A 27,679-nucleotide genomic window follows, 5' to 3' on the forward strand; every position below is an offset into this window, starting at 1 on the left:
ATGACTTCCACTATACGGGTACTGGAGTCGTCCCAATGACGTCCACTATACGGGGTACTGGAGTCGTCCCAATGACTTCCACTATACAGGTACTGGAGTCGTCCGAATGACTTCCACTATACGGGGTACTGGAGTCGTCCCAATGACTTCCACTATACGGGTACTGGAGTCGCCCCAATGACTTCCGCTATACGGGGTACTGGAGTCGTCCCAATGACTTCCACTTTACGGGTACTGGAATCGTCCCAATGACTTCTACTAGTCGCCCCAATGACTTCCACTATACGGGTACTGGAGTCGTCCCAATGACTTTCACTATACGGGGTACTGGAGTCGTCCCCATGACTTCCACTATACGGGGTACTGGAGTCGTCCCAATGACTTCCACTATACGGGGTACTGGAGTCGTCCCAATGACTTCCACTATACGGGTACTGGAGTCGTCCCAATGACTTCCACTATACGGGGTACTGGAGTCATCCCAATGACTTCCCCTATACGGGGTACTGGAGTCATCCCAATGACTTCCACTATACGGGGTACTGGAGTCATCCCAATGACTTCCACTATACGGGGTACTGGAGTCATCCCAATGACTTCCACTATATGGGGTACTGGAGTCGTCCCAATGACTTCCACTATACGGGGTACTGGAGTCGTCCCAATGACTTCCATTATACGGGGTACTGGAGTCGTCCCAATGACTTCCACTATACGGGGTACTGGAGTCGTCCCAATGACTTCCACTATACGGGGTACTGGAGTCATCCCAATGACTTCCCCTACACGGGGTACTGGAGTCATCCCAATGACTTCCACTATACGGGGTACTGGAGTCATCCCAATGACTTCCACTATACGGGGTACTGGAGTCATCCCAATGACTTCCACTATACGGGGTACTGGAGTCATCCCAATGACTTCCACTATACGGGGTACTGGAGTCATCCCAATGACTTCCCCTATACGGGGTACTGGAGTCATCCCAATGACTATCACTATACGGGGTACTGGAGTCATCCCAATGACTTCCCCTATACGGGGTACTGGAGTCATCCCAATGACTTCCACTATACGGGGTACTGGAGTCATCCCAATGACTTCCACTATACGGGGTACTGGAGTCATCCCAATGACTTCCACTATACGGGTACTGGAGTCGTCCCAATGACTTCCACTATACGGGTACTGGAGTCGCCCCAATGACTTCCACTATACGGGTACTGGAGTTGTCCCAATGACTTCCACTATACGGGGTACTGGAGTCATCCAAATGACTTCCATTATACGGGGTACTGGAGTCGTCCCAATGACTTCCACTATACGGGGTACTGGAGTCATCCCAATGACTTCCCCTATATGGGGTACTGGAGTCGCCCCAATCGCCCCAATGACTTCCGCTATACGGGGTACTGGAGTCGCCCCAATGACTTCCGCTATATGGGGGACTGGAGTCGCCCCAATGACTTCCGCTATACGGGGTACTGGAGTCGCCCCAATGACTTCCACTTTACGGGTACTGCAGTCGTCCCAATGACGTCCACTATACGGGGTACTGGAGTCGTCCCAATGACTTCCACTATACGGGTACTGGAGTCGTCCCAATGACGTCCACTATACGGGGTACTGGAGTCGTCCCAATGACTTCCACTATACAGGTACTGGAGTCGTCCGAATGACTTCCACTATACGGGGTACTGGAGTCGTCCCAATGACTTCCACTATACGGGTACTGGAGTCGCCCCAATGACTTCCGCTATACGGGGTACTGGAGTCGTCCCAATGACTTCCACTATACGGGGTACTGGAGTCGTCCCAATGACTTCCACTATACGGGTACTGGAGTCGTCCCAATGACTTCCACTATACGGGGTACTGGAGTCGTCCCAATGACTTCCACTATACAGGTACTGGAGTCGTCCGAATGACTTCCACTATACGGGGTACTGGAGTCGTCCCTATGACTTCCACTATACGGTGTACTGGAGTTGCCCCAATGACTTCCACTATACGGGGTACTGGAGTCGCCCCAATGACTTCCACTATACGGGGTACTGGAGTCGCCCCAATGACTTCCACTATACGGGGTACTGGAGTCGCCCCAATGACTTCCACTATATGGGGTACTGGAGTCGCCCCAATGACTTCCATTATACGGGGTACTGGAGTCGTCCCAATGACTTCCACTATACGGGGTACTGGAGTCGTCCCTATGACTTCCATTATACGGGTACTGGAGTCGTCCCAATGACTTCCCCTATACGGGGTACTGGAGTCGTCCCTATGACTTCCATTATACAGGTACTGGAGTCGTCCCAATGACCTCCACTATACAGGTACTGCAGTCGCCCCAATGACTTCCACTATACGGGGTACTGGAGTCGCCCCAATGACTTCCACTATACGGGGTACTGGAGTCGCCCCAATGACTTCCATTATACGGGTACTGGAGTCGCCCCAATGACTTCCACTATACGGGGTACTGGAGTCGTCCCAATGACTTCCATTATACAGGTACTGGAGTCGTCCCAATGACCTCCACTATACGGGGTACTGGAGTCATCCCAATGACTTCCATTATACGGGGTACTGAAGTCGTCCCAATGACTTCCATTATACAGGTACTGGAGTCGTCCCAATGACCTCCACTATACAGGTACTGGAGTCGTCCCAATGACTTCCATTATACGGGGTACTGGAGTCGTCCCAATGACTTCCACTATACAGGTACTGGAGTCATTCTAATGACTTCCATTATACGGGGTACTGGAGTCGTCCCAATGACTTCCATTATACAGGTACTGGAGTTGTCCCAATGACTTCTATTATACGGGGTACTGGAGTCGTCCCAATGACTTCCACTATATGGGGTACTGGAGTTGTTCCAATGACTTCCACTATACGGGGTACTGGAGTTGTCCCAATGACTTCCACTATACGGGGTACTGGAGTTGTCCCAATGACTTCCGCTATACGGGGTACTGGAGTTGTCCCAATGGCTTCCACTATACGGGGTACTGGAGTTGTCCCAATGACTTCCACTATACGGGGTACTGGAGTCGCCCCAATGACTTCCATTATACGAGGTACTGGAGTCGTCCCAAAGACCTCCATTATACGGGGTACTGGAGTCGTCCCAAAGACTTCCATTATACGGGGTACTGGAGTCGTCCCAAGCCCCCGATGCTCGATCTAGTAATGAGCAGTGGAGAACTCAGAAAAAGCCCCGTAGAGAAGAATGAAAGGATTACAGACAGCAGAGGAGACGGGCAGGCTCAGCTCCTGAGGAGCCGACGCCAGGCACAAGGACTCTCTTTTTGGTGAACCTGGCACTACAGCTGGAGATGACCGGCCAGGACACGGCTGACAACAAACTATCCCTGATACGTTGGCAATCAAGGCATTATAGACAGGTTAGGCATAAAATTAATGCAGGCAGCCGGTGAAACGTCCCTGGGATTGTTACACATATACAGCTAATGTGTACGGAGCCGTAGGTTACAGTGAACGCCGCATCCTACTACCATACCATGTATGAACAGGGCCCAGTCTCTGTGAGACCCTCACTCAGTAGCCAAACCAAGGTCCTTGCAGTGGTTTTCTATGGGCATGAATCAGCCCTTTGTTCCATGTGACCGGTCAGACCCTGGATGAGCTGCGGAACATCTAACGTCTTCCAGGCTGTTCACTATGTCTCTTGTAAGACCACATGGAAAAAATGATTAGGGGAGGAGTGGTGGGAACAGAGATCCCATGGAGGGCTGGAGGGGACAGAGACCCCATGGAGGGCTGGAGGGGACAGAGATCCCATGGAGGAGTGGTGGGGACAGAGATCCCATGGAGGGCTGGAGGGGACAGAGATCCCATGGAGGAGTGGAGGGGACAGAGATCCCATGGAGGAGTGGTGGGAACAGAGATCCCATGGAGGGCTGGAGGGGACAGAGATTCCATGGAGGGCTGGAGGGGACAGAGATCCCATGGAGGAGTGGTGGAGACAGAGATCCCATGGAGGAGTGGTGGGGACAGAGATCCCATGGAGGGCTGGAGGGGACAGAGATCCCATGGAGGGCTGGAGGGGACAGAGATCCCATGGAGGAGTGGAGGGGACAGAGATCCCATGGAGGAGTGGTGGGAACAGAGATCCCATGGAGGGCTGGAGGGGACAGAGATTCCATGGAGGGCTGGAGGGGACAGAGATCCCATGGAGGAGTGGTGGAGACAGAGATCCCATGGAGGAGTGGTGGGGACAGAGATCCCATGGAGGGCTGGAGGGGACAGAGATCCCATGGAGGGCTGGAGGGGACAGAGATCCCATGGAGGGCTGGAGGGGACAGAGATCCCATGGAGGAGTGGTGGAGACAGAGATCCCATGGAGGAGTGGTGGGGACAGAGATCCCATGGAGGGCTGGAGGGGACAGAGATCCCATGGAGGAGTGGAGGGGACAGAGATCCCATGGAGGAGTGGTGGGAACAGAGATCCCATGGAGGGCTGGAGGGGACAGAGATCCCATGGAGGAGTGGTGGAGACAGAGATCCCATGGAGGAGTGGTGGGGACAGAGATCCCATGGAGGGCTGGAGGGGACAGAGATCCCATGGAGGAGTGGAGGGGACAGAGATCCCATGGAGGAGTGGTGGGAACAGAGATCCCATGGAGGGCTGGAGGGGACAGAGATCCCATGGAGGAGTGGAGGGGACACAGATCCCATGGAAGAGTGGAGGGGACAGAGATCTCATGGAGGGCTGGAGGGGACAGAGATCCCATGGAGGGCTGGAGACGCAGGGTCCATCCAGTGTAGTCACCGCACAAGTGACATCATACATTTGACCTTGTGATGTAAGCGAGCGATGCAGGACTGATCACAGGGGGGTTTATACTTTATGTCACTCATCCCATAAGAAAACAATCCAGCCAGCCCTCCCCCTGAGGCTGAAATGGCAGATAACAGAGAGTCCTGGATAGTCTTCACCTGTCAATGAAAAGTAAATAAATAATGGCTTTTGGCTGAACGCCCCTTTAAAAATAAATTGCACCATCAGCCCGTGTAATGATGTATGTTGGCACCTCATTAGCTCTGAGTAATATATCAGTATATGTCTGGTAAAATGCCATCCCCGTGCAGGAGTCTGCGATTCCCATGCAGAACGCAGCCTACATCTCACAAGGACAAGAACCAACCTGCTAATGAGGGGTGAACAATTTGTCTTGGCACCTCTCCGAATCCGGAGATCAGAGGCTGCAGATACGGCTGGAGCTTGCAGCGGAGACATGAGCGCACGGTGTTTTCACTGGGAATCAGACCCATGTCCGTTCAGCACGGTCAGACACGCGAGCAATCTCATCACTTTTCTCCAATCTGACATTCATATCAAAGTCATAACAAAGGGTGGAAAAATATACAGTATAGACCAAAAGTTTGGACACACCTCCTCATTCAAAGAGTTTTCTTTATTTTCATGACTCTGAAAATTGTAGATTCACATTGAAGGCATCAAAACTATGAATTAACACATGTGGAATGAAATACTTAACAAAAAAGTGTGAAACAACTGAAAATATGTCTTCTATTCTAGGTTCTTTTGCTTTGATTACTGCTTTGCACACTCTTGGCATTCTCTTGATGAGCTTCAAGAGGTAGTCACCGGAAATGGTTTTCCAACAGTCTTGAAGGAGTTCCCAGAGATGCTTAGCACTTGTTGGCCCTTTTGCCTTCACTCTGCGGTCCAGCTCACCCCAAACCATCTCGATTGGGTTCAGGTCTGGTGACTGTGGAGGCCAGGTCATCTGGCGTAGCACCCCATCACTCTCCTTCTTAGTCAGATAGCCCTTACACAGCCTGGAGGTGTGTTTGGGGTCATTGTCCTGTTGAAAAATAAATGATGGTCCAACTAAACGCAAACGGGATGGAATAGCACGCCGCTGCAAGATGCTGTGGTAGCCATGCTGGTTCTGTATGCCTTCAATATTGAATAAATCCCCAACAGCGTCACCAGCAAAGCCCCCCCACACCATCACACCTCCTCCTCCATGCTTCACGGTGGGAACCAGCCATGTAGAGTCCATCCGTTCACCTTTTCTACAAAGACACGGTGGTTGGATCCAAAGATCTCAAATTTGGACTCTTCAGACCAAAGCACAGATTTCCACTGGTCTAATGTCCATTCCTTGTGATCTTTATCCCAAACAAGTCTCTTCTGCTTGTTGCTTGTCCTTAGCAGTGGTTTCCTAGCAGCTATTTTACCATGAAGGCCTGCTGCACAAAGCCTCCTCTTAACAGTTGTTCCAGAGATGAGAAGGTGTGTCCAAACTTTTGGTCTATACTGTATAAAAAATAACATTAATAAAAAACATGTGAACCGCCTTCTCACCAGCCAACAGGAGGCTGCTTCCCCTATAAATTGTGCTCAGACGTCCCCACAGCTGATCCACGAGTGAGGATTGTATTCAGCAGGTAGCACTAGTGCGTAGACATGCCATCATGAAGGCAGGCTAGGGGGCTGTGACACCAGGACAGAATGCGTCGTTGGTCGCAGGAGCGGGGAGCACACGAGGATGACCACACAACCAGGATGGATTGGAGAGGGGAGAGTTTAGGAATAGGGAGACCGATTAGTAGAAAGTTGCAATAGTCCAGACGAGTATGGATAAGAGACAGTTTTTGTAGCGTCAACGGTAAGAAAAGGTCAAATTCTAGAGATGTTTTTGAGGAGGAGATGACGTGAGCGAGCGAGCGAGTGATCATATAGAGAGTGAAAGGAAAGATCTGAATTAAACATCATCCCAAGACAGCGGACGGCTGCAGGATCGTCATGGTAGAACCATACACGGAAATGGTGACATTGGGTTTAGGAAGATTAGTAGCGGGAGAAAACAAGAGAAGTTCAGTTTTTGACATATTCAGTTTTAGATTGAGGGAGGACATGATGGAGACATTGGACAATCGCTGATATTGTGTAGTAATGCAGGGGTGATGTCAGGAGAAGGTGTGTACAATTGGGTGTCATCAGCATAGAGATGGTGCTGAAAACCAAATCTACTGATGGTTTGTCAAATAGGGGCAGTGTATAGAGAGAAGAGGAGGGGTCCGAAAACTGAACCCTGAGGAACCTCGAACGTAAGAGGAGGGGGCCAGAGACTGAACTCTGGGGAATAATCCGAAGGCGCAGAAGGAACGGCACTACCAACGTTGTAGCCAGAAGAAAGTCCTTTCTTACTCCAAAAGTGTGCAATTAAAACATGCGGGAGAGGTGCTGGGTGCAGGCGCTCTACGACGACGGCCGTTTTGCGCCAATAAAAACAGCTCAGATTGTGTTCTCTCTCTGTTTTTATTGGCGGGGACTTGGACCGGGTGCTCCTCTGTAGGGGGAGGTAGTTTCTGTCTACCTTCATGGACCTGTAGAAGCGCATTCAGGCACAAAACGGCGGTCGTCCATAGAGGACCTGCATTCTGCTCCTCTCCCGCATGTTTTAATTGGACACTTTTGGAATAAAAAATACTTTCTGGCTACGATGTGGGTAGTGCCGTTCCTTCTGCTCCTTTGGATTATACATCAGATGTTTCCTTCATTTCAAAACGAGCACCCCCTGCCAGCATTCTATCCGGAGTACCTGAGCGGACTATCTCCTCAACAGCACCTGTTAAGGTATTGTTTTGGTGGTGCAGGACCATATTTTCTTGTTCATCTAAACTCTGAGGAACCCCGACCGTAAGAGGAGAGGACCTAAGACTGAACCCTGAGGAACCCCGACCATAAGAGGAGGGGACCTGAGACTGAACCCTGAGGAACCCCGACCGTAAGAGGAAGGGACCTGAGGCTGAACCCTGGGGAATCCCGACTGTAAGAGGAGGGGACCTGAGACTGAACCCTGAGGAACCCCAACCTTAAGAGGAGGGGACCTGAGACTGAACCCTGAGGAACCCTGACCGTAAGAGGAGGGGGCCTGAGACTGAACCCTGAGGAATCCCGACCGTAAGAGGAGGGGTGCCTGAGACTGAACCCTGAGGAACCCCAACCGTAAGAGGAGGGAACCTGAGACTGAACCCTGGGGAATCCCGACCGTAAGAGAAGGGGGCCTGAGACTGAACCCTGAGGAACCCCGACCGTAAGAGGAGGGGTCTGAGACTGAGTGCTGAGGAACCCTGACCGTAAGAGGAGGGAACCTAAGACTGAACCCAGGGGAATCCCGACCGTAAGAAGAGGGTAGCTGAGACTGAAACCTGAGGAACCTCAACCGTAAGAGGAGGGGACCTGAGACGGAACCCTGACCGTAAGAGGTGGGGACCTGAGACTGAACCCTGAGGAACCCTGACTGTAAGAGGAGGGGACCTGAGACTGAACCCTGAGGAACCCCGACCGTAAGAGGAAGGGACCTGAGGCTGAACCCTGGGGAATCCCGACTGTAAGAGGAGGGGACCTAAGACTGAACCCTGAGGAACCCCAACCGTAAGAGGAGGGGACCTCAGACTGAACCCTGAGGAACCCCAACCTTAAGAGGAGGGGACCTGAGACTGAACCCTGAGGAACCCCGACCGTAAGAGGAGGGGACCTGAGACTGAACCCTGAGGAACCCTGACCGTAAGAGGAGGGGGCCTGAGACTGAACCCTGAGGAATCCCGACAGTAAGAGGAGAGGTGCCTGAGACTGAACCCTGAGGAACCCCAACCGTAAGAGGAGGGAACCTGAGACTGAACCCTGGGGAATCCCGACCGTAAGAGGAGGGGGTCTGAGACTGAACCCTGAGGAACCCCGACCGTAAGAGGACGGGTCTGAGACTGAACCCTGAGGAACCCTGACTGTAAGAGGAGGGAACCTGAGACTGAACCCTGGGGAATCCCGACCGTAAGAAGAGGGTAGCTGAGACTGAACCCTGAGGAACCTCAACCATAAGAGGAGGGGACCTGAGACGGAACCCTGAGGAACCCCAACCGTAAGAGGAGGGGACCTGAGACTGAACCCTGAGGAACCCCAACCGTAAGAGGAGGGGACCTGAGACTGAACCCTGAGGAACCCTGACCGTAAGAGGAGGGGACCTGAGACTGAACCCTGAGGAACCCTGACCGTAAGAGGAGGGGACCTGAGACTGAACCCTGAGGAACCCCGACCATAAGGGAAGAGGAGCCGGCAAAAGACACAGTGAAGGAGCGGTCAGAGAGGTGAGAGTGTCAAGAGAGAACTATGTCCTTGAGCCTGATAGAGCTACTTTATAGTGACTCCGCGTCGCCCGCACACATCAAAGTTGAAGACTGTGCCCATGGAAGAGCGAAAAAGTGCAGGGGGAGAGACAGCAGACGTAACGCGCATGCGCAGGATTTTTGGCCGCGCACCTGACATTACAGGAGTAAACTAGAGAAGAGAAAGAGAAATTGGGATAATGAAGACCAGAGGCCAGCTTATCTTCACCCCATAGCCCCATTATAGAAGATATAAAAGATATGGCTCATAAAGGAGGATCCACAATGGCCAGATTACTCTGCTCTTCAAGAAGGATCACAATTTGGGAAGGAAAAAGAGTGGTGGGGGCAATGAACAAGTTTCGGCTAGATTACCCCAGGGAGGGTTGTATTCTGCTGATACAATTGGATTAATGATAATTAGAAGAGCCCAGTGAGTGTTTATGGGGACCATGATAATAAGGCTGGAGAACGAGAACCTGCGTGTTAAGATCCACTCTCTATGAACCTGCGCTGGCGCAGCCCCAGAATACTGTACACTGACGGATGGCCGAAACGTGAGAGTGGAACATTCCTCCCGGGAGAGCGGAGGCTCTCATAGAGTTAAACTATTAGTTATTAATGTAATCTAACTCTTCACAACGCAGCCTGTTCTGTGTCTGGATTCCATCACCAAAGCGAAAAAAAAAAAAAAGTTCAGCCTTCTTCCCAGGTTCCCATCGGCCAAAACAAATCAAATTAAAATACTTGCACTTGTTTTGACATTTTTCTGTACTGAGTCATGTTGAAAAAAGGAAAAAAAAATGTCGTTAAACCCACCGGGGTGACGGCCAACCTGCCCAATTCTGATCAGAAACAGGGAAGATTGTTTCGATTTGTAATTGACTGATCAGTCGTGTAGTGGAGAATCCGGAGACAATGTTTCTTCTATTCTTCCAACTGTAACTTCCCACGCAGACATTCATTTCATGAGCAGAGCCCCCGAGAGCTGCCGTTCTGCTGAGCCCCCACAATGGCCACAAGCCAGGAGCCTGGGCCAGAAGAGGAAGGGGCTTCTCAGGAGCAAACACGGGTGTCAGGCCCATTACTAAACTGGCAGTGTGGGGGCATTGCACACTATAGAAACTGGCAAATCTGCTGCCCCTACAAGAAGCTATGTGCTTATACACAGCGGCAGCATTATAGCAGTTATATTCTTGTACATAGGGGCAGTATTATAGTAGTTATATTCTTGTATATTAGGGCAGTATTATAGTAGTTATATTCTTGTACATATTGAGCAGTATTATAGTAGTTATAGTCTTGTACATAGGGGCAGTAATATAGTAGTTATATTCTTGTACATAGGGGCAGTAATATAGTAGTTATATTCTTGTATATAGGGGCAGTAATATAGTAGTTATATTCTTGTACATAGGGGCAGTAATATAGTAGTTATATTCTTGTATATAGGGGCAGTAATATAGTAGTTATATTCTTGTACATAGGGGCACTATTATAGTAGTTATATTCTTGTACATAGGGGGACAGTATTATAGTAGTTATATTCTTGTACATAAAGGGCAGTATTATAGTAGTTATGTTCTTGTACATAGGAGGCAGTATTATAGTAGTTATATTCTTGTACATAGAGGACAGTATTATAGTAGTTATATTCTTGTACATAAAGGGCAGTATTATAGTAGTTATGTTCTTGTACATAGGAGGCAGTATTATAGTAGTTATATTCTTGTACATAGAGGACAGTATTATAGTAGTTATATTCTTGTACATAGAGGACAGTATTATAGTAGTTATATTCTTGTACATAGAGGACAGTATTATAGTAGTTATATTCTTGTACATAGGGGGACAGTATTATAGTAGTTATATTCTTGTACATAGGGACAGTATTATAGTAGTTATATTCTTGTACATAGGAGCAGTATTCTAGTAGTTATATTCTTGTACATAGAGGGCAGTATTATAGTAGTTATATTCTTGTACATAGAGGACAGCATTATAGTAGTTATATTCTTGTACATAGGAGGCAGTATTATAGTAATTATATTCTTGTACATAGGGGCAGTATTCTAGTAGTTATATTCTTGTACATAGAGGGCAGTATTATAGTAGTTATATTCTTGTACATAGAGGACAGTATTATAGTAGTTATATTCTTGTACATAGGGGGACAGTATTATAGTAGTTATATTCTTGTACATAGGGACAGTATTATAGTAGTTATATTCTTGTACATAGGAGCAGTATTATAGTAGTTATATTCTTGTACATAGGAGGCAGTATTATAGTAATTATATTCTTGTACATAGGGGCAGTATTATAGTAGTTATATTCTTGTACATAGAGGGCAGTATTATAGTAGTTATATTCTTGTACATAGAGGACAGTATTATAGTAGTTATATTCTTGTACATAGGGGCAGTATTATAGTAGTTATATTCTTGTACATAGAGGGCAGTATTATAGTAGTTATATTCTTGTACATAGGGGCAGTATTATAGTAGTTATATTCTTGTACATAGAGGGCAGTATTATAGTAGTTATATTCTTGTACATAGGGGGACAGTATTATAGTAGTTATATTCTTGTACATAGGGGCAGTATTATAGTAGTTATATTCTTGTACATAGAGGGCAGTATTATAGTAGTTATATTCTTGTACATAGGGGGACAGTATTATAGTAGTTATATTCTTGTACATAGGAGGCAGTATTATAGTAATTATATTCTTGTACATAGGGGCAGTATTATAGTAGTTATATTCTTGTACATAGAGGGCAGTATTATAGTAGTTATATTCTTGTACATAGGGGCAGTATTATAGTAGTTATATTCTTGTACATAGAGGGCAGTATTATAGTAGTTATATTCTTGTACATAGGGGGACAGTATTATAGTAGTTATATTCTTGTACATAGGGACAGTATTATAGTAGTTATATTCTTGTACATAGAGGACAGTATTATAATAGTTATAGTCTTGTACATAGGAGCAGTATTATAGTAGTTATATTCTTGTATATAGGGGCAGTATTATAGTAGTTATATTCTTGTACATAGGAGCAGTATTATAGTAGTTATATTCTTGTACATAGGGAGCAGTATTATAGTAGTTATATTCTTGTACATAGAAGAAAGAAAAAAATCAGCTCACCGAGTTGCTGTGATCCGCAGTATATCCAGGGCTGCGCACGGAGGGCTAGGCTGCCATATAGAAATCAAGGAAGAAAAATGTCCAGCGCGGTCCAAATTCTCGTATAAAAAGTCATCTTTATTATTTAATCCATAAAAATAGGGGTTTACAGGCGGTCAGCAAAATACATGGATGTTAATAGGACCCCACAAAGCTACGCGTTTCGACGTGAGTCTTAATCATGCTCTGATTCTTGTACATAGGGGCAGTATTATAGTAGTTATATTCTTGTACATAGGGGGCAGTATTATAGTAGTTATATTCTTGTACATAGGGGGCAGTATTATAGTAGTTATATTCTTGTACATAGGGGGCAGTATTATGGTAGTTATATTCTTGTACATAGGGGGCAGTATTATAGTAGTTATATTCTTGTATATAGGGGCAGTATTATAGTAGTTATATTCTTGTACATAGGGGCAGTATTATAGTAGTTATATTCTTGTATATAGGGGCAGTATTATAGTAGTTATATTCTTGTACATAGGGGCAGTATTATAGTAGTTATATTCTTGTATATAGGGGCAGTATTATAGTAGTTATTTTCTTGTACATAGGGGGCAGTATTATAGTAGTTATTTTCTTGTATATAGGGGGCAGTATTATAGTAGTTATATTCTTGTACATAGGGGCAGTATTATAGTAGTTATATTCTTGTACATAGAGGACAGTATTATAATAGTTATAGTCTTGTACATAGGAGCAGTATTATAGTAGTTATATTCTTGTATATAGGGGCAGTATTATAGTAGTTATATTCTTGTACATAGGGGCAGTATTATAGTAGTTATATTCTTGTACATAGGAGGCAGTATTATAGTAGTTATATTCTTGTACATAGGGAGCAGTATTATAGTAGTTATATTCTTGTACATAGGAGCAGTATTATAGTAGCTATATTCTTGTACATAGGAGCAGTTTTATAGTAGTCATATTCTTGTATATAGGAGGCAGTATTATAGTAGTTATATTCTTGTACATAGGGAGCAGTATTATAGTAGTTATATTCTTGTACATAGGAGCAGTATTATAGTAGCTATATTCTTGTACATAGGAGCAGTTTTATAGTAGTCATATTCTTGTATATAGGGGCAGTATTATAGTAGCTATATTCTTGTACATAGGGGCAGTATTATAGTAGTTATATTCTTGTATATAGGGGGCAGTATTATAGTAGTTATATTCTTGTACATAGGGAGCAGTATTATAGTAGTTATATTCTTGTACATAGGAGCAGTATTATAGTAGCTATATTCTTGTATATAGGGAGCAGTATTATAGCAGTTATATTCCTGTACATAGGGGCAGTATTATAGTAGTTATATTCTTGTACATAGGGAGCAGTATTATAATAGTTATATTCTTGTATATAGGGGGCATTATTATAGTAGTTATATTCTTGTATATAGGGGGCAGTATTATAGTAGCTATATTCTTGTACATAGGAGCAGTTTTATAGTAGTTATATTCTTGTATATAGGGGGCAGTATTATAGTAGTTATATTCTTGTACATTGCTAGGAGCATTATAGTTATTCCTGTCATGAATGAAGGATGTGTGATAAATCCAGGAGACTGGTAAGTTGTCACATAAGATCAGGGGTCGTTGTCCATGTACAGTTGAGATTCTTGGATACTTCGCATCGTAGGGCACATACGATTATAACTCCTTTTCCTCTTTCCTGCGGATACTAAGAACCTCCATAAACTTTATGTTTAAACAGCTTTGCAGGTCACTTCTCTAACGCGGTCACTAGTTTTATGATGTTAAATCTGCTGACGGATTCACTTTGAGTTTAGCATGAGAATGGGGGAAAGGCCTTAAAAAGGAGAATCCATTTCTCTGGGCGAGATATGTGTGTATATATATATATATATATAATATATATATATATATATATATATATATATATATATATATATATATATATATATATAAATTAGAAACTATACATACAGCATTCCTTAATCCAGCACATCTGTTGGCCGAGTGCCAGGAAAAGCAATAAAAGCTCGCTCAATATCCACGCCTGTAAAACCTCCACTGAAAAATGCCAAGAACATATCTGGAGGTCCGGAGCAGCGCGGCAGACAAGCGATACATTATGTGGAGTGACAAAGGACACTGCCACAATCAGCGCTGTACATTGTCTGCAGGATGCGTGATAATAGCTTCCAAGGAAGAGACAATCATTATACATGGAAACTCTGCGGCTGCAAAGAACAACTAGAGGAAAGCAGACGCTGGAAAATCAAGAGTAAGATCGAAAACCAAAGCTCAGCAGACTATATTATAGGGGCACTCCGGCACTATCTTATAGGGGCACTCCGGCACTATCTTATAGGGGCACTCCGGCACTATCTTATAGGGGCACTCCGGCACTATCTTATAGGGGCACTCCGGCACTATCTTATAGGGGCACTCCGGCACTATCTTATAGGGGCACTCCGGCACTATCTTATAGGAGCACTCCGGCACTATCTTATAGGAGCACTCCGGCACTATATTATAGGAGCACTCCGGCACTATATTATAGGAGCACTCCGGCACTATATTATAGGAGCACTCCGGCACTATCTTATAGGAGCACTCCGGCACTATCTTATAGGAGCACTCCGGCACTATCTTATAGGAGCACTCCAGCACTATATTATAGGGGCCCTCCGGCACTATATTATAGGAGCACTCCGACACTATCTTATAGGGGCACTCCGGCACTATATTATAGGAGCACTCCGGCACTATATTATAGGGGCACTTCGGCGCTATATTATAGGAGCACTCCGGCACTATATTATAGGGGCACTCCGGCACTATATTATAGGAGCACTCCGGCACTATATTATAGGGGCACTCCGGCACTATCTTATAGGTGCACTCTGGCACTTATAGCTCTCTCTGTTCGTAATCAGTAATTGTGTGGAATTCACTACAATGGCTTCACAGTGCTACAATTGTCATTTTCTTAGAAGCAACTCTCCACCCAGGCATTGAAAAAATTCTCAGCATTTCTCATGTGTAGTCTCCCTTATAAAATCTTTAGTATCCATGGGTATAAAACCTCCACTGAAAAATGCCAAGAATTCTGCCAGCACTTTAGGTACAGGAACTTACTTTCCTTCACTTCCCTGTATGCATTTCTCCTATGAACTTCCAATGGCTATCTTTGTTATTTTGGGGGTGAGGCATGATTAATTAATAGAGTGAGTTGCGTAGTGTCCGCGTCTCATATTATTGTTCTTATATGATGAGGTTGTCTGTTCGTACAGAGACCATGTAAGGGAGAAAATTACAGAGCACAATTAACAATCCCAGCGAGTCAGCGACATCATTAGGAATTGCACGGAGAAGAATCCCAGGTGAGGGATAGGGTTACTAAGAGGGAAAATGCATGGCCGCTCCTAAGCATGTGCGAAGCCTTGAGGCTGAATTCCACCTGTGCACTCGGGATGTCTACAACCTCCTCAGGAGTTTCCTCGGGATCTTGGCTTTGTGCCCAGACCATCAGGAAGAAAGAAAACAAAGCAAGAAACATGTTCCCAGTATTTTATGCCTCAGATTGCCTCAGCGTTACGACACTGGAAGAAGGTGTCCAGGGGCGGCGTTATGCTAGAAGAAGGTGTCCAGAGGCGGCGTTACACTGGAAGAAGGTGTCCAGAGGCGGCGTTACGCTGGAAGAAGGTGTCCAGGGGCGGCGTTACGCTGGAAGAAGGTGTCCAGGGGCGGTGTTACGCTGGAAGAAGGTGTCCAGGGGCGGCGTTACGCTGGAAGAAGGTGTCCAGGGGCGGCGTTACGCTGGAAGAAGGTGTCCAGGGGCGGCGTTACACTGGAAGAAGGTATCCAGGGGCGGCGTTACACTGGAAGAAGGTGTCCAGGGGCGGCGTTACACTGGAAGAAGGTGTTCAGGGGCGGCGTTACACTGGAAGAAGGTGTCCAGGGGCGGCGTTACACTGGAAGAAGGTGTCCAGGGGCGGCGTTACACTGGAAGAAGGTATCCAGGGGCGGCGTTACACTGGAAGAAGGTGTCCAGGGGCGGCGCTACACTGGAAGAAGGTGTCCAGGGGCGGCGTTACGCTGGAAGGTGGTGTCCAGGGGCGGCGTTACGCTGGAAGGTGGTGTCCAGGGGCGGCGTTACACTGAAAGAAGGTGTCCAGGGGCGGCGTTACACTGGAAGAAGGTGTCCAGGGGCGGCGTTACACTGGAAGAAGGTGTCCAGGGGCGTGCACGTGCACGCTCATGACAGGAGGGCCCTGCTGATCCGTGGCATCTGACATGTGCTGCAAATATCGGCTCATACACTTTCATGGATGCCTTTTCTTGCTGGTATGAGGTTCTGCTGAAAAGTGCACGTATTTCAGCAAATCACACAGCAATCAAAGGTTTATTTGATAAAATAACGCCGTCCATCAGTGAGGATGGACAAGGACTGGAGGACACAGAAGAATATCCCATGTGGGTCATTTACATTCTCTTTCCTCCCTAGAGAAATGAATGGAAAGTTATTCTATTCTACACATAGGGAATAAATATCAGTGGAGCAGAAGAGCACAGAACTGTCTGCTGTAACCAGCCGTATATTATGTGGATCCATATCTTCCTATTGATACCACCACTAAACAGGTTAAAGGGAACACATCACCTGATTCATGTCCAAACCACAGCCAGCAACAATCAGAGCCTGGCGCAGGATTGCAACAAAGGATCCAGCCCTTCCTAGAACTGATGGGACAAACCTGTCAATCACCGGCAGTAGCAGAGTTGCGCTGGAAGAAGAAGGCTGGGGGCGGAGTTGCGCTGGAAGAAGAAGGCTGGGGGCGGAGTTGCGCTGGAAGAAGAAGGCTGGGGGCGGAGTTGCGCTGGAAGAAGAAGGCTGGGGACAGAGTTGCGCTGGAAGAAGAAGGCTGGGGACAGAGTTGCGCTGGAATAAGAAGGCTGGGGAAGGAGTTGTGCTGGAAGAAGGAGGCTGGGGACGGAGTTGTGCTGGAAGAAGGAGGCTGGGGACGGAGTTGTGCTGGAAGAAGGAGGCTGGGGACGGAGTTGCGCTGGAAGAAGAAGGCTGGGGAAGGAGTTGAGCTGGAAGAAGAAGGCTGGGGAAGGAGTTGAGCTGGAAGAAGAAGGCTGGGGACGGAGTTGCGCTGGAAGAAGAAGGCTGGGGACGGAGTTGCGCTGCAAGAACATGGCCAGGGGCTGAGTTGTACTGGAAGTAAGCAACCAGGGACGGAGTTGTGTTGGAAGAAGGCAACCAGGGACGGAGTTGTGTTGGAAGATGGCAACCAGGGACGGTTGTTGGAAGAAGGTGGATTGGGGGAGAGTTTCTCTGAAAGGAGGCTACAGCGGAGTCACTCTGGAAGAAAGCAGCCAGGAGCACAGTCACTCTGGAAGAAGGCAACTGGGGGCAGAGTCACATGGGAAGAAAGTAGACGGAGACGGAGTTTCACTAGAAGAAGGCAGCTGGGGGCGGAGTCACACTGGAAGAAAACGGCCAGGGGCGGAGTTGGACTACTATATGTATATTTTCTCTCAAATGCCAGCGGGTTTCAGAGTAAATACATCTGGCTGAAATCGTGCCATTCGGGCAGCATAAATCAGGTGACAAGATCCCTTTAAAGAGGACCTTTCACCAGATTGATCATGGTAAACTGCAGAAAGGTCTTTAGGCATTTAAAATAGACAAGTTGCTTTGCCCATAGTTTGACAAATTTTGGTACAACAAGAAAAAAGACAATTACAGCGCATGGCATGTCCTCAGGAGATGAGGGGTGTGTTGAGCCGCCTCGGGTATCGTCTCCTCTACAATACTAATGAACAGAAGTGCGGCGGCGTGCAACCGGCCCCGGTCTGGAACCTAACGCTGGCCCCAGCCATAATGTATAAGATTAGAATTCCCCTATAAGTCAGGAGCTCCTAGGTGTTCATATGAATCCAAGCAATGTAGGAACACACAGCTGTGACGCCGGCACATAACACTGCATCCGATAATCACACGATTTTAAGACGCTTCAATGCATTTTGCACCGTGTACATTCGAGGAGCAGACTAAAGAGTTAAACCCGGCTTATACATGGAGGAAGCGAGCGCTCGGAGGCTTCTTCTGTGAGACGGAGGCCGAGTGTAATGTCAACAACATTTTTGGCTGTGTCAATTTCTTTTTCTCCTTAGATGAAAACCAGGAATACGGAGATCTTACTGGTGTCTGGAAGGCGCTGGCCGGCCGGCAGATTTTCCATCATCCCGGGCCATGTTACACAGTCGCGGCATTACCTGAAGCTCTTACTCACTTATAATGTTACTTGGAGGCTCAACTCGCGGCTTACACATAAAACCCTTTTAAGAGAAAACCCGCGGGCGAGTATCAAGCCAAATGTCCAAACAATGGATAAACTGTGATATCTGTGTTAGGAACGGCAAAGGCCGCGATCGGCACAAGCGGCGACATCTAATGTCCGAGAATCACTGCACGGATTACAGAACGATAATATCCAGAATGATGGCCGCCAGTGCTGGAAAGTGAGCGGATGTCAGAGGCCAAGGGTATAGGATGCTGGATGCATAATGTGTACGCTCACTTAGGCTGCTTTCACACATCCATTTTTTGCTGAGCGGCACAACACGGCGCTTTGCAGAAAAAACGCAACCGTTTGTTTTTTTTTGCCGCCGGTTGCGGTTTTTCTGCATAGACTTGCATTAGCAAGTATTGTATTGTGCCGCATGGCCTTGCGTTGCGTCCGTTTTTTGCCGCATGCGGCATATTTAGCCCATGCGGCGGCCGGATGGAACGTTGCCTGGCACGTTTTTTCGTGTGGCGAAAAAACTGCATCGCACCGGATCCGACGCAATGTGGCGCGATTTACAATGCAAGCCTATGGACGCCGGATGCGGCGTCCTGTGGCAAAAAACGCATCCAGTCACCGGATGTGTTTTTTTGAACTGCGCATGCTCAGTATCAAGCCACATCCGTCAAAAAACAGACGGGCCACATGGAAAAACGTATGCAACGGATCCGTTTTTTACGCCGCATCCGTTTGCATAGGTTTTTGAGCCGGATTGAGCTGCACTGCAAAAAGCGGATGTGTGAAAGCAGCCTTATCTGGAAGAACGCCGGCAGCTACCTGCATATAAAGACGACTAGCTCTGTGTATACACTGTACAATGGCCGCCAGTGCTGCAAAGTGAGCGGATGTCAGAGGCCAAGGGTATAGGATACTACATACATAATGTGTACGCTCACTTATCTGGAAGAACGCCGACAGCTACCTGCATATAAAGACCACTCGCTCTGTGAATATACTGTACGATGGCCGCCAGTGCTGTTAAGTGAGCGGAAGTCAGAGGCCAAGGGTATAGGATGTGTGCCGCCCTGGCAAAACCAGGGTGTCACAGAGGTCTGCATCCATATTTTGGTGCAGATCTCACTCTCCCTTGGGGAGTTTCCCACACAGATACACACCAGCCAATCAGGCCCCACTCACCCCCTCCCCAGGAAAAGGGAGGGGGCGAGAGGAGCTTAGAAAGAGCAGAGCAGAGTTTGAGCTGTAGTCAGTCTGCAGGAGGACAGAGGTCTGGAAGCAGCTCCTGTGGGGAGCTAAGAAGGAGAAGTGTTAGTGAGGGCCTCAGGAATAGGCCAGCTGCTTGTGGGGCCTGAAGTGGACCGGGATAGGGTAGTGCCGACTGTCGGGACCCAGTCTGGACCTGTGTACGGAGCAGACACAGACATCAGGCAGGAGAAAAAAAAACGAATTACACATATGGGTGTGGGACCCGTCCTCACAGCAGCCATGGGCACCAGTTACCAACGATTTGGTTTACAAAAGACTCAGAGTATTTCTTCCATCTTTGTTCCTGACCCTCCACATCAATCCAGCTTCATCCAGCACCACGATAACCGAACTGTGAGTGTACTATTCCCTGCAATCCCTGTCACCACCACAACTTCCAACTGGGCTCCGGGACTACACCTCCCCTACCCGTGGAGGGGATCCCACCTTGCTGCCCCACACCATCAGTCCGGGGCACGGTCCCCAGAGGCAGCGGCGGTGCCACCATCTCATCACCGCAACCCACGGGTGGTGTCACGGACAATCTCCCTTACCTAATCCACTTTCTGCTGTGGAGCCTGGGATCACAGACCGGGTCACGCCACTGTACACCTACAAAAGTGACCCCTTGGCCCGGATCTGAGTACCCCCTATCCTTGGGCGACACAGATGCTATATACATAATGTGTACGCTCACTTATCTGGAAGAACGCCGTCATCTACCGGCATATAAAGAACATTAGCTTTGTGTATACACTGTACGATCGCGGCCGTCTGTTTACACTGGACAAATAGATGTGCAGCAGCCAGACTCATCAGAAAAGCCAATTTCACTTCTCCAGCACAAACAGGTAAAAAAAAGCATGAAGACCGTTGACCCCCACGGTGCCCGATAACAGAATGCACGAGAATCAGCATCGGCCATTGTGCTCATTGCTATTCCCAGCTGCATAACCCCCATTCCCGATTATAGGACGGTCTCAATAGGCCTCCAGCCTTAAGGCTTTGTGCGCACGATGCGTTTTTTTGCGGCGCATTTTTTATCTAAAAACTGCACGACTTTCCTTCCCCAGCAAAGTCTATGAGTTTTCATTTTTGCTGTCCGCACAGTGCAGTTTTGTTTTAGGGGCGTTTTTGTGGTGACCCCAAAGATGCAACATGTCAATTATTTCTGCGTTTTTGCCTGCGTCTTTCACCCATGCAATGCATTGGAAAAAAACGCAGAAACAAAAACGCAGCAAAAAACGCACAAAAGCGCATGCATTTTTATGCGTTTTTTAGCAGCCAAAAACGCACAAAATCGCTGCATCTTTGTGGTCACACAAAAACGCAGCGAGCGCACATAGCGTAACATATCCGTAGTTCCCATGCATTTTACAATCGGAGTCAATGGGAAACAGACGCCACTATTTGACTGTACAACTTAAATCCTATGTGAATAATATCCAATTCTGTACTAAATCTCAGGTCCAGCCTGCATTATACTGCAGAGCTGCATTCATAATTCTGCTAGTTATTGGAGAATGTCACCCAGCTCGTAATCAGATGTAGGAAATAGGCCTTTAACTACCCTGCGCCGGATAATCGTAGAAGAACTGGTGATTGCACATCGCAGAATGCAAATCCTCACTAAATGCTCTGTGCAGACACTGAACAAGCAGCTCCGCGCTACAGAAGTCTCCTTACAGCGCAAAATAGTCTTTATTCATCACATATCACATCTTATGCTAGGTTCACATTTCCTTTTTTATGATCAGTCACAATCCGCCGCTCTGATAAACAACGCAATCCGTTTGGCGGATTCCGTTGTTCCCATAGACTTGTATGAGCGGCAGATTGTGACTGATGATGCTGCGTTGCATCCGCCGCCCGACTGATCAGTCATGCAACGACTGACCTTCAGGTGGCAGGAACGCAGCACGTAGCGTTTTTTGAGCAGCGGAATCCTTTTGATTTCGCTGCGCATGCTCTCTCTCTGTGGCCGAACGATCAGCTGATCACCTGACAGCCACCTTATGTGACCGATCAGCTGATCACCCGGCGGCCGGCTTCTGTGAGCGATAGGCTGATCACCCGGCGGCCGGCTGCTGTGACCGATCAGATGATCACCCGGCGGCCGGCTGCTGTGAGCGATCAGCTGATCACCCTGCGGCCGCCTTCTGTGAGCGATCAGCTGATCACCCGGCGGCCGGCTTCTGTGAGCGATCAGCTGATCACCCGGCGGCCGGCTGCTGTGAACGATCAGCTGATCACCCGGCGGCCGGCTGCTGTGAGCGATCAGCTGATCACCCTGCGGCCGCCTTCTGTGAGCGATCAGCTGATCACCAGGCGGCCGGCTGCTGTGAGCAATCAGCTGATCACCCGGCGGCCGGCTAATGAGAGCGATCAGCTGATCACCCGGCGGCCGGCTAATGAGAGCGATCAGCTGATCACCCGGCGGCCGGCTATTGTGAGCGATCAGCTGATCACCCGGCGGCCGGCTAATGAGAGCGATCAGCTGATCACCCGGCGGCCGGCTATTGTGAGCGATCAGCTGATCACCCGGCGACCAGCTAATGAGAGCGACCAGCTGATCACCCGGCTACCGGCTAATGAGAGCGATCAGCTGATCACCCGGCGGCCGGCTTCTGTAAGCGATCAGATGATCACCCGGCAGCCGGCTAATGAGAGCGATCAGCTGATCACCCAGCGGCATCAGTCACAAGCGTCAAGCAACGCATGTGACTGATGCAAAACAACGGAAATGTGAACCTAGCCTTAGATGTACAATGATACACGGGGCATTGCTCAGGGTGGATGCAGGTTTTTGGCTGAGTGCAGAGTCATGAAGTGGAGCGGCTGTAATATAAGGGGTGATATGAGAATGTAAGACGTGTACAACGAGGACACAGAACAGGGGGTGAATGCAGCAATATACACTTACGCACTCTCTACTACAGACACTTGTCTTCATAGTCATGCGCAGGTTTTCTGGCTAAAAATTGCATATTCTAAACCATCTCCAGCTCCTTGGAAGACCTGGAACATTTTTCCAACACAAGCGTGGAATTTGCATTTTCCCTCCAGTCGGATATGTTCAGGTCGCTCGCTCAGCCAAAGTCAGCTTGTTTAAAGCGCATCGTCAACATAGTGGAAAATCCATCAGCCTCGGCGCGGAGGAAACACGAGACGTCGGAGCGGCTTACCTCAAAGACTTCTTCATCTAAGATTCTGGTCCCAAAAACAACAATGCCATTGGTATCGATGATGGAGTGCGCGCTGCGGTCCAGAGGCCTTTGCGCCCTCTTCTTACAGTCCAAAAACAGCGTCACGTGCTTCTTGTGAATGCTGAGTGCGATCCGATGCCACCTGTATCATGGGGGGGGCATAAAAAAACAAAATCAGAAGAAAAAAACATCCATTTTTATGCTTCTGCTTCATCTACTTTACTTGATACTGTGCACACACAGAGTTTTTTTGACGCTGCGTTTTCGGCCGCAAAAAAAACGCACCCGCGGAAAAAACACGGGTGAAAAACGCAGTAAAGATTGACATTATTTTTTTAACTCAAAAACGCAGCTAAAAAAAAAGTTGTGTGCGAACAGCAAAAATGAAAAGTCAAAGACTTTGCTGCATCAGTATTGAGCCCAAAAACGCCACGAACAAAAAGCCTAGTGCGCACATAGCCTTATACTTCAGAGCTGCAATCATAATTCTGCAGGTTGATATCTCCCAGCATTCTCTGTTTGGGCAGCTCAGATGAGGGTTTGTTCTGCATCGGTCACTTCCACTTGGAGGGTGGGAGTCGCTGATGAAGGTGCAACCCCACATACACAATGGCCAGGTATCGTGTTGCGAAGTGGTGGCGTAAGACCACCGCCCCCCTCCGAAGCAAAACAGCGTCGCAGACAGACCCTGTAAGCTGTTAAGGTGTCTACAACCTGCTGACTGTTTCCACTGCCTACACGAGTGAGATATGTGACAAAGTTGTAGATTCAGTGCAGACATGAATATTTTCCCTCCAACATTCTCAGAATCCGGCGTCGCACACACATTGTGTTCTGTCGCTCTGCAATTAGTTCGGCTAACAAATTATTAATTAGGGAATTCTGGATAATTAGTGAGAAGAGCTTTAACGTGGGGGACCCCCGGTGTAAACCCCTTTCCTCCCCAGTAATGAAGAGCTGAGCTTTGCAGGATTCACGTCTTCATTTTGCCAATATCCTGGTCAAGTTAATGGTGACCGATATTGAAAACCTTTCTGTCCTTTGTCGGCCATATATCCTACAACACCCGGCAGACGTCGGAGGATGAGATGGCGAGGACACCAGGCCCCGTCAGATGTCACCCTACCTGCTAATGATGGGGCATATTAATTGCCGTCAGCGCTAATTCACTATTGGAAGGAGGAGACCTACGGATAAGAACAGCGACTGTACCAGCAACATGAGCGGCCATCACACCCGAAAATCGGCACAGAAAAGATACCAGGACCTGCCATTATCGGAGGTTACTCACTTGCCATCAGAAAGGTTAATGCCACTAAATAGAGGGTAGTCCTCGGGGCCCGGCTTTCCCAAGTGATCTTCGAAGAGGAAGACGGGCGACCTCCCCAGCTCCACGCCGACCTGCTGGATGCCTTGCTCATTGTAAATGGACATCAGGAACGACTGGCTTCCTTTTTTGGGTTTCACAGTTATCAAAATGGAAAAATCTTCTGGAAATGGGGTATCTGTGGGGGGAAGAGGAGCACATTAGTCAGAATCAGTCATTGACGCTCTGCAGCTGATGACCACGCGAAGGTCAGATGGTCGTTTCCCTACATAATCATCCAGCTGTCAGGGCATGCTGGGAGTTGTAGTGGAACATCAGTTGGCGTCCCACAGGTTGCAGACCCCTGCTCACACCACTATACTCTATTTACCGTATTTGTCGTTTTATAAGACACACTGGATTATATGATGCACCCCAAATTTAGAGAGAAAAAAAAAAGGAGTCTGCCTTCTAATCCGGTGGTGTCTTACCATGCGGGGCGGCAGCAGTGGTGGTGGAGCGGGGGTCACAGGAGGTCGGGGCAGTCGTGGAGCCAGGTGATGCTGCGGGCAGTGCGGTGGGTGTAGCAGCAAAGGAAACATCAAGGAACTGTCAGCAGTGCGGGCTCCAAAGAAATGGCGCCCTGAGTCGGCGCATGCGCAGATTGAGTTATCAGCTCAAGGACAAGCCGAGATCTCATCTGTGCACGCGCCATCTCCAGGCAACATATTCCTTAAGTCCGCTGCTGGGAGATCAATGGGCCGGAGGCGGCGCATGCGCAGATGAGGTCTTGAGCCGAGAACTACATTTGTGCACATGCCGACTCCAGACGCCATTATTTGAAGCCCACGCTGCTGACATTTTTAGGATGGCCCCTGCCTCACCGCCCACTGCACACAGCAGCGTCGCCCATTGCACAGAGCAGCATCACCCACAGCACAGAGCAGTGTCACCCACGCACAGAGCAGCGTCACCCACAGCACAGAGCAGTGTCACCCACAGCACAAAGCAGCGTCACCCACAGCACAGAGCAGTGTCACCCACAGCACAAAGCAGCGTCACCCACAGCACAAAGCAGCGTCACCCACAGCACAAAGCAGCGTCACCCACAGCACAGAGCAGCGTCGCCCACAGCACAAAGCAGCGTCACCCACCACACAGAGCAGTGTCACCCACAGCACAGAGCAGCATTGCCCACTGCACAGAGCAGTGTCACCCACAGCACAGAGCAGCATTGCCCACTGCACAGAGCAGTGTCACCCACAGCACAGAGCAGCGTCGCCCACAGAGCAGTGTCACCCACAGCACAGAGCAGCATTGCGCACTGCACAGAGCAGCATCACCCACAGCACAGAGCAGTGTCACCCACAGCACAGAGCAGCGTCGCCCACAGAGCAGTGTCAACCACAGCACAGAGCAGCGTCACCCACAGCACAGAGCAGTGTCAACCACAGCACAGAGCAGCGTCACCCACAGCACAGAGCAGCGTCACCCACAGCACAGAGCAGTGTCAACCACAGCACAGAGCAGCGTCACCCACAGCACAGAGCAGCGTCACCCACAGCACAGAGCAGCGTCACCCAGCGCACAGAGTAGCGTCATCCATAGCACAGAGCAGCGTCACCCACAGCACAGAGCAGCGTCGCCCACAGCACAGAGCAGCGTCGCCCACAGCACAGAGCAGCGTCGCCCACAGCACAGAGCAGCGTCACCCACAGCACAGAGCAGCGTCGCCCACAGCACAGAGCAGCGTCACCCACAGCACAGAGCAGCGTCACCCACAGCACAGAGCAGCGTCGCCCACAGCACAGAGCAGCGTCGCCCACAGCACAGAGCAGCGTCGCCACAGCACAGAGCAGCGTCACCCACAGCACAGAGCAGCGTCACCCACAGCACAGAGCAGCGTCACCCACAGAGCAGTGTCAACCACAGCACAGAGCAGCGTCACCCAGCGCACAGAGTAGCGTCATCCATAGCACAGAGCATTGTCACCCACAGCACAGAGCAGCGTCGCCCACAGCACAGAGCATTGTCACCCACAGCACAGAGCAGCGTCGCCCACAGCACAGAGCAGCGTCGCCCACAGCACAGCGCAGCGTCGCCCACAGCACAGAGCAGCGTCGCCCACAGCACAGAGCAGCGTCGCCCACAGCACAGAGCAGCGTCGCCCACAGCACAGAGCAGCGTCGCCCACAGCACAGAGCAGCGTCGCCCACAGCACAGAGCAGCGTCGCCCACAGCACAGAGCAGCGTCGCCCACAGCACAGAGCAGCGTCGCCCACAGCACAGAGCAGCGTCGCCCACAGCACAGAGCAGCGTCACCCACAGCACAGAGCAGTGTCACCCACAGCACAGAGCAGCGTCACCCACAGCAGAGCAGCGTCGCCCACAACACAGAGCAGCGTCGCCCACAGCACAGAGCAGCGTCGCCCACAGCAGAGAGCAGCGTCGCCCACAGCACAGAGCAGCGTCGCCCACAGCACAGAGCAGCGTCCCCCACAGCACAGAGCAGCGTCACCCACAGCACAGAGCAGAGTCACCCACAGCACAGAGCAGAGTCACCCACAGCACAGAGCAGCGTCACCCACAGCACAGAGCAGCGTCACCCACCGCACAGAGCAGCGTCACCCACAGCACAGAGCAGCATCACAGCACAGAGCAGCGTCACCCACCGCACATTGCAGCGTCACCCACAGCACAGAGCAGCGTCACCCACCGCACAGAGCAGCGTCACCCACAGCACAGAGCAGCATCACAGCACAGAGCAGCGTCACCCACCGCACAGAGCAGCGTCACCCACAGCACAGAGCAGCATCACAGCACAGAGCAGCGTCACCCACAGCACAGAGCAGCGTCACCCACAGCACAGAGCAGTGTCACCCACAGCACAGAGCAGCATCACCCACAGCACAGAGCAGCGTCACCCACAGCACAGAGCAGCGTCACCCACAGCACAGAGCAGCGTCACCCACCGCACAGAGCAGCGTCACCCACAGCACAGAGCAGCGTCACCCACCGCACAGAGCAGCGTCACCCACCGCACAGAGCAGTGCCGTCCGCCGCACGGCCCCATCACCACTGCGCTCACAGCCCGCAGCATCGCCGCTGCCTCCTGCCACCATTCTCCACCACTTCCCGATAAGCTACATTCGTATTAAAAGACGCACCCCTCATTTTCCTCTCAAATTTTTGAGAGGAAAAGTGTGTCTTATAATCCGAAAAATATGGTATACACAGGAGGGTCCAGTATCTGTAAAAAAAAAAAA

The 27,679-nt window shown here is 49.2% G+C and overlaps 1 protein-coding gene across 3 annotated transcripts in view; it reads right to left on the bottom strand.

Annotated features, from left to right (window-relative positions):
• COL5A1 (collagen type V alpha 1 chain) overlaps positions 1 to 27,679 on the bottom strand; it is a 399,673-nt gene that overhangs the window by 126,457 nt on the left and 245,537 nt on the right. For all 3 annotated transcript variants that reach the window (XM_075324351.1, XM_075324352.1, XM_075324349.1), the window contains exons 3-4: positions 24,399 to 24,612; positions 23,087 to 23,249 (exon numbers count right to left, since the gene is read on the bottom strand). In XM_075324351.1, coding sequence (XP_075180466.1) covers positions 23,087 to 23,249; positions 24,399 to 24,612 — 377 coding nt within the window. The remainder of the gene's footprint in view (positions 1 to 23,086; positions 23,250 to 24,398; positions 24,613 to 27,679) is intronic.

This window comes from Anomaloglossus baeobatrachus, chromosome 9 (genome assembly GCF_048569485.1).
Source record: "Anomaloglossus baeobatrachus isolate aAnoBae1 chromosome 9, aAnoBae1.hap1, whole genome shotgun sequence".
Lineage (NCBI taxonomy): Eukaryota > Metazoa > Chordata > Amphibia > Anura > Aromobatidae > Anomaloglossus > Anomaloglossus baeobatrachus.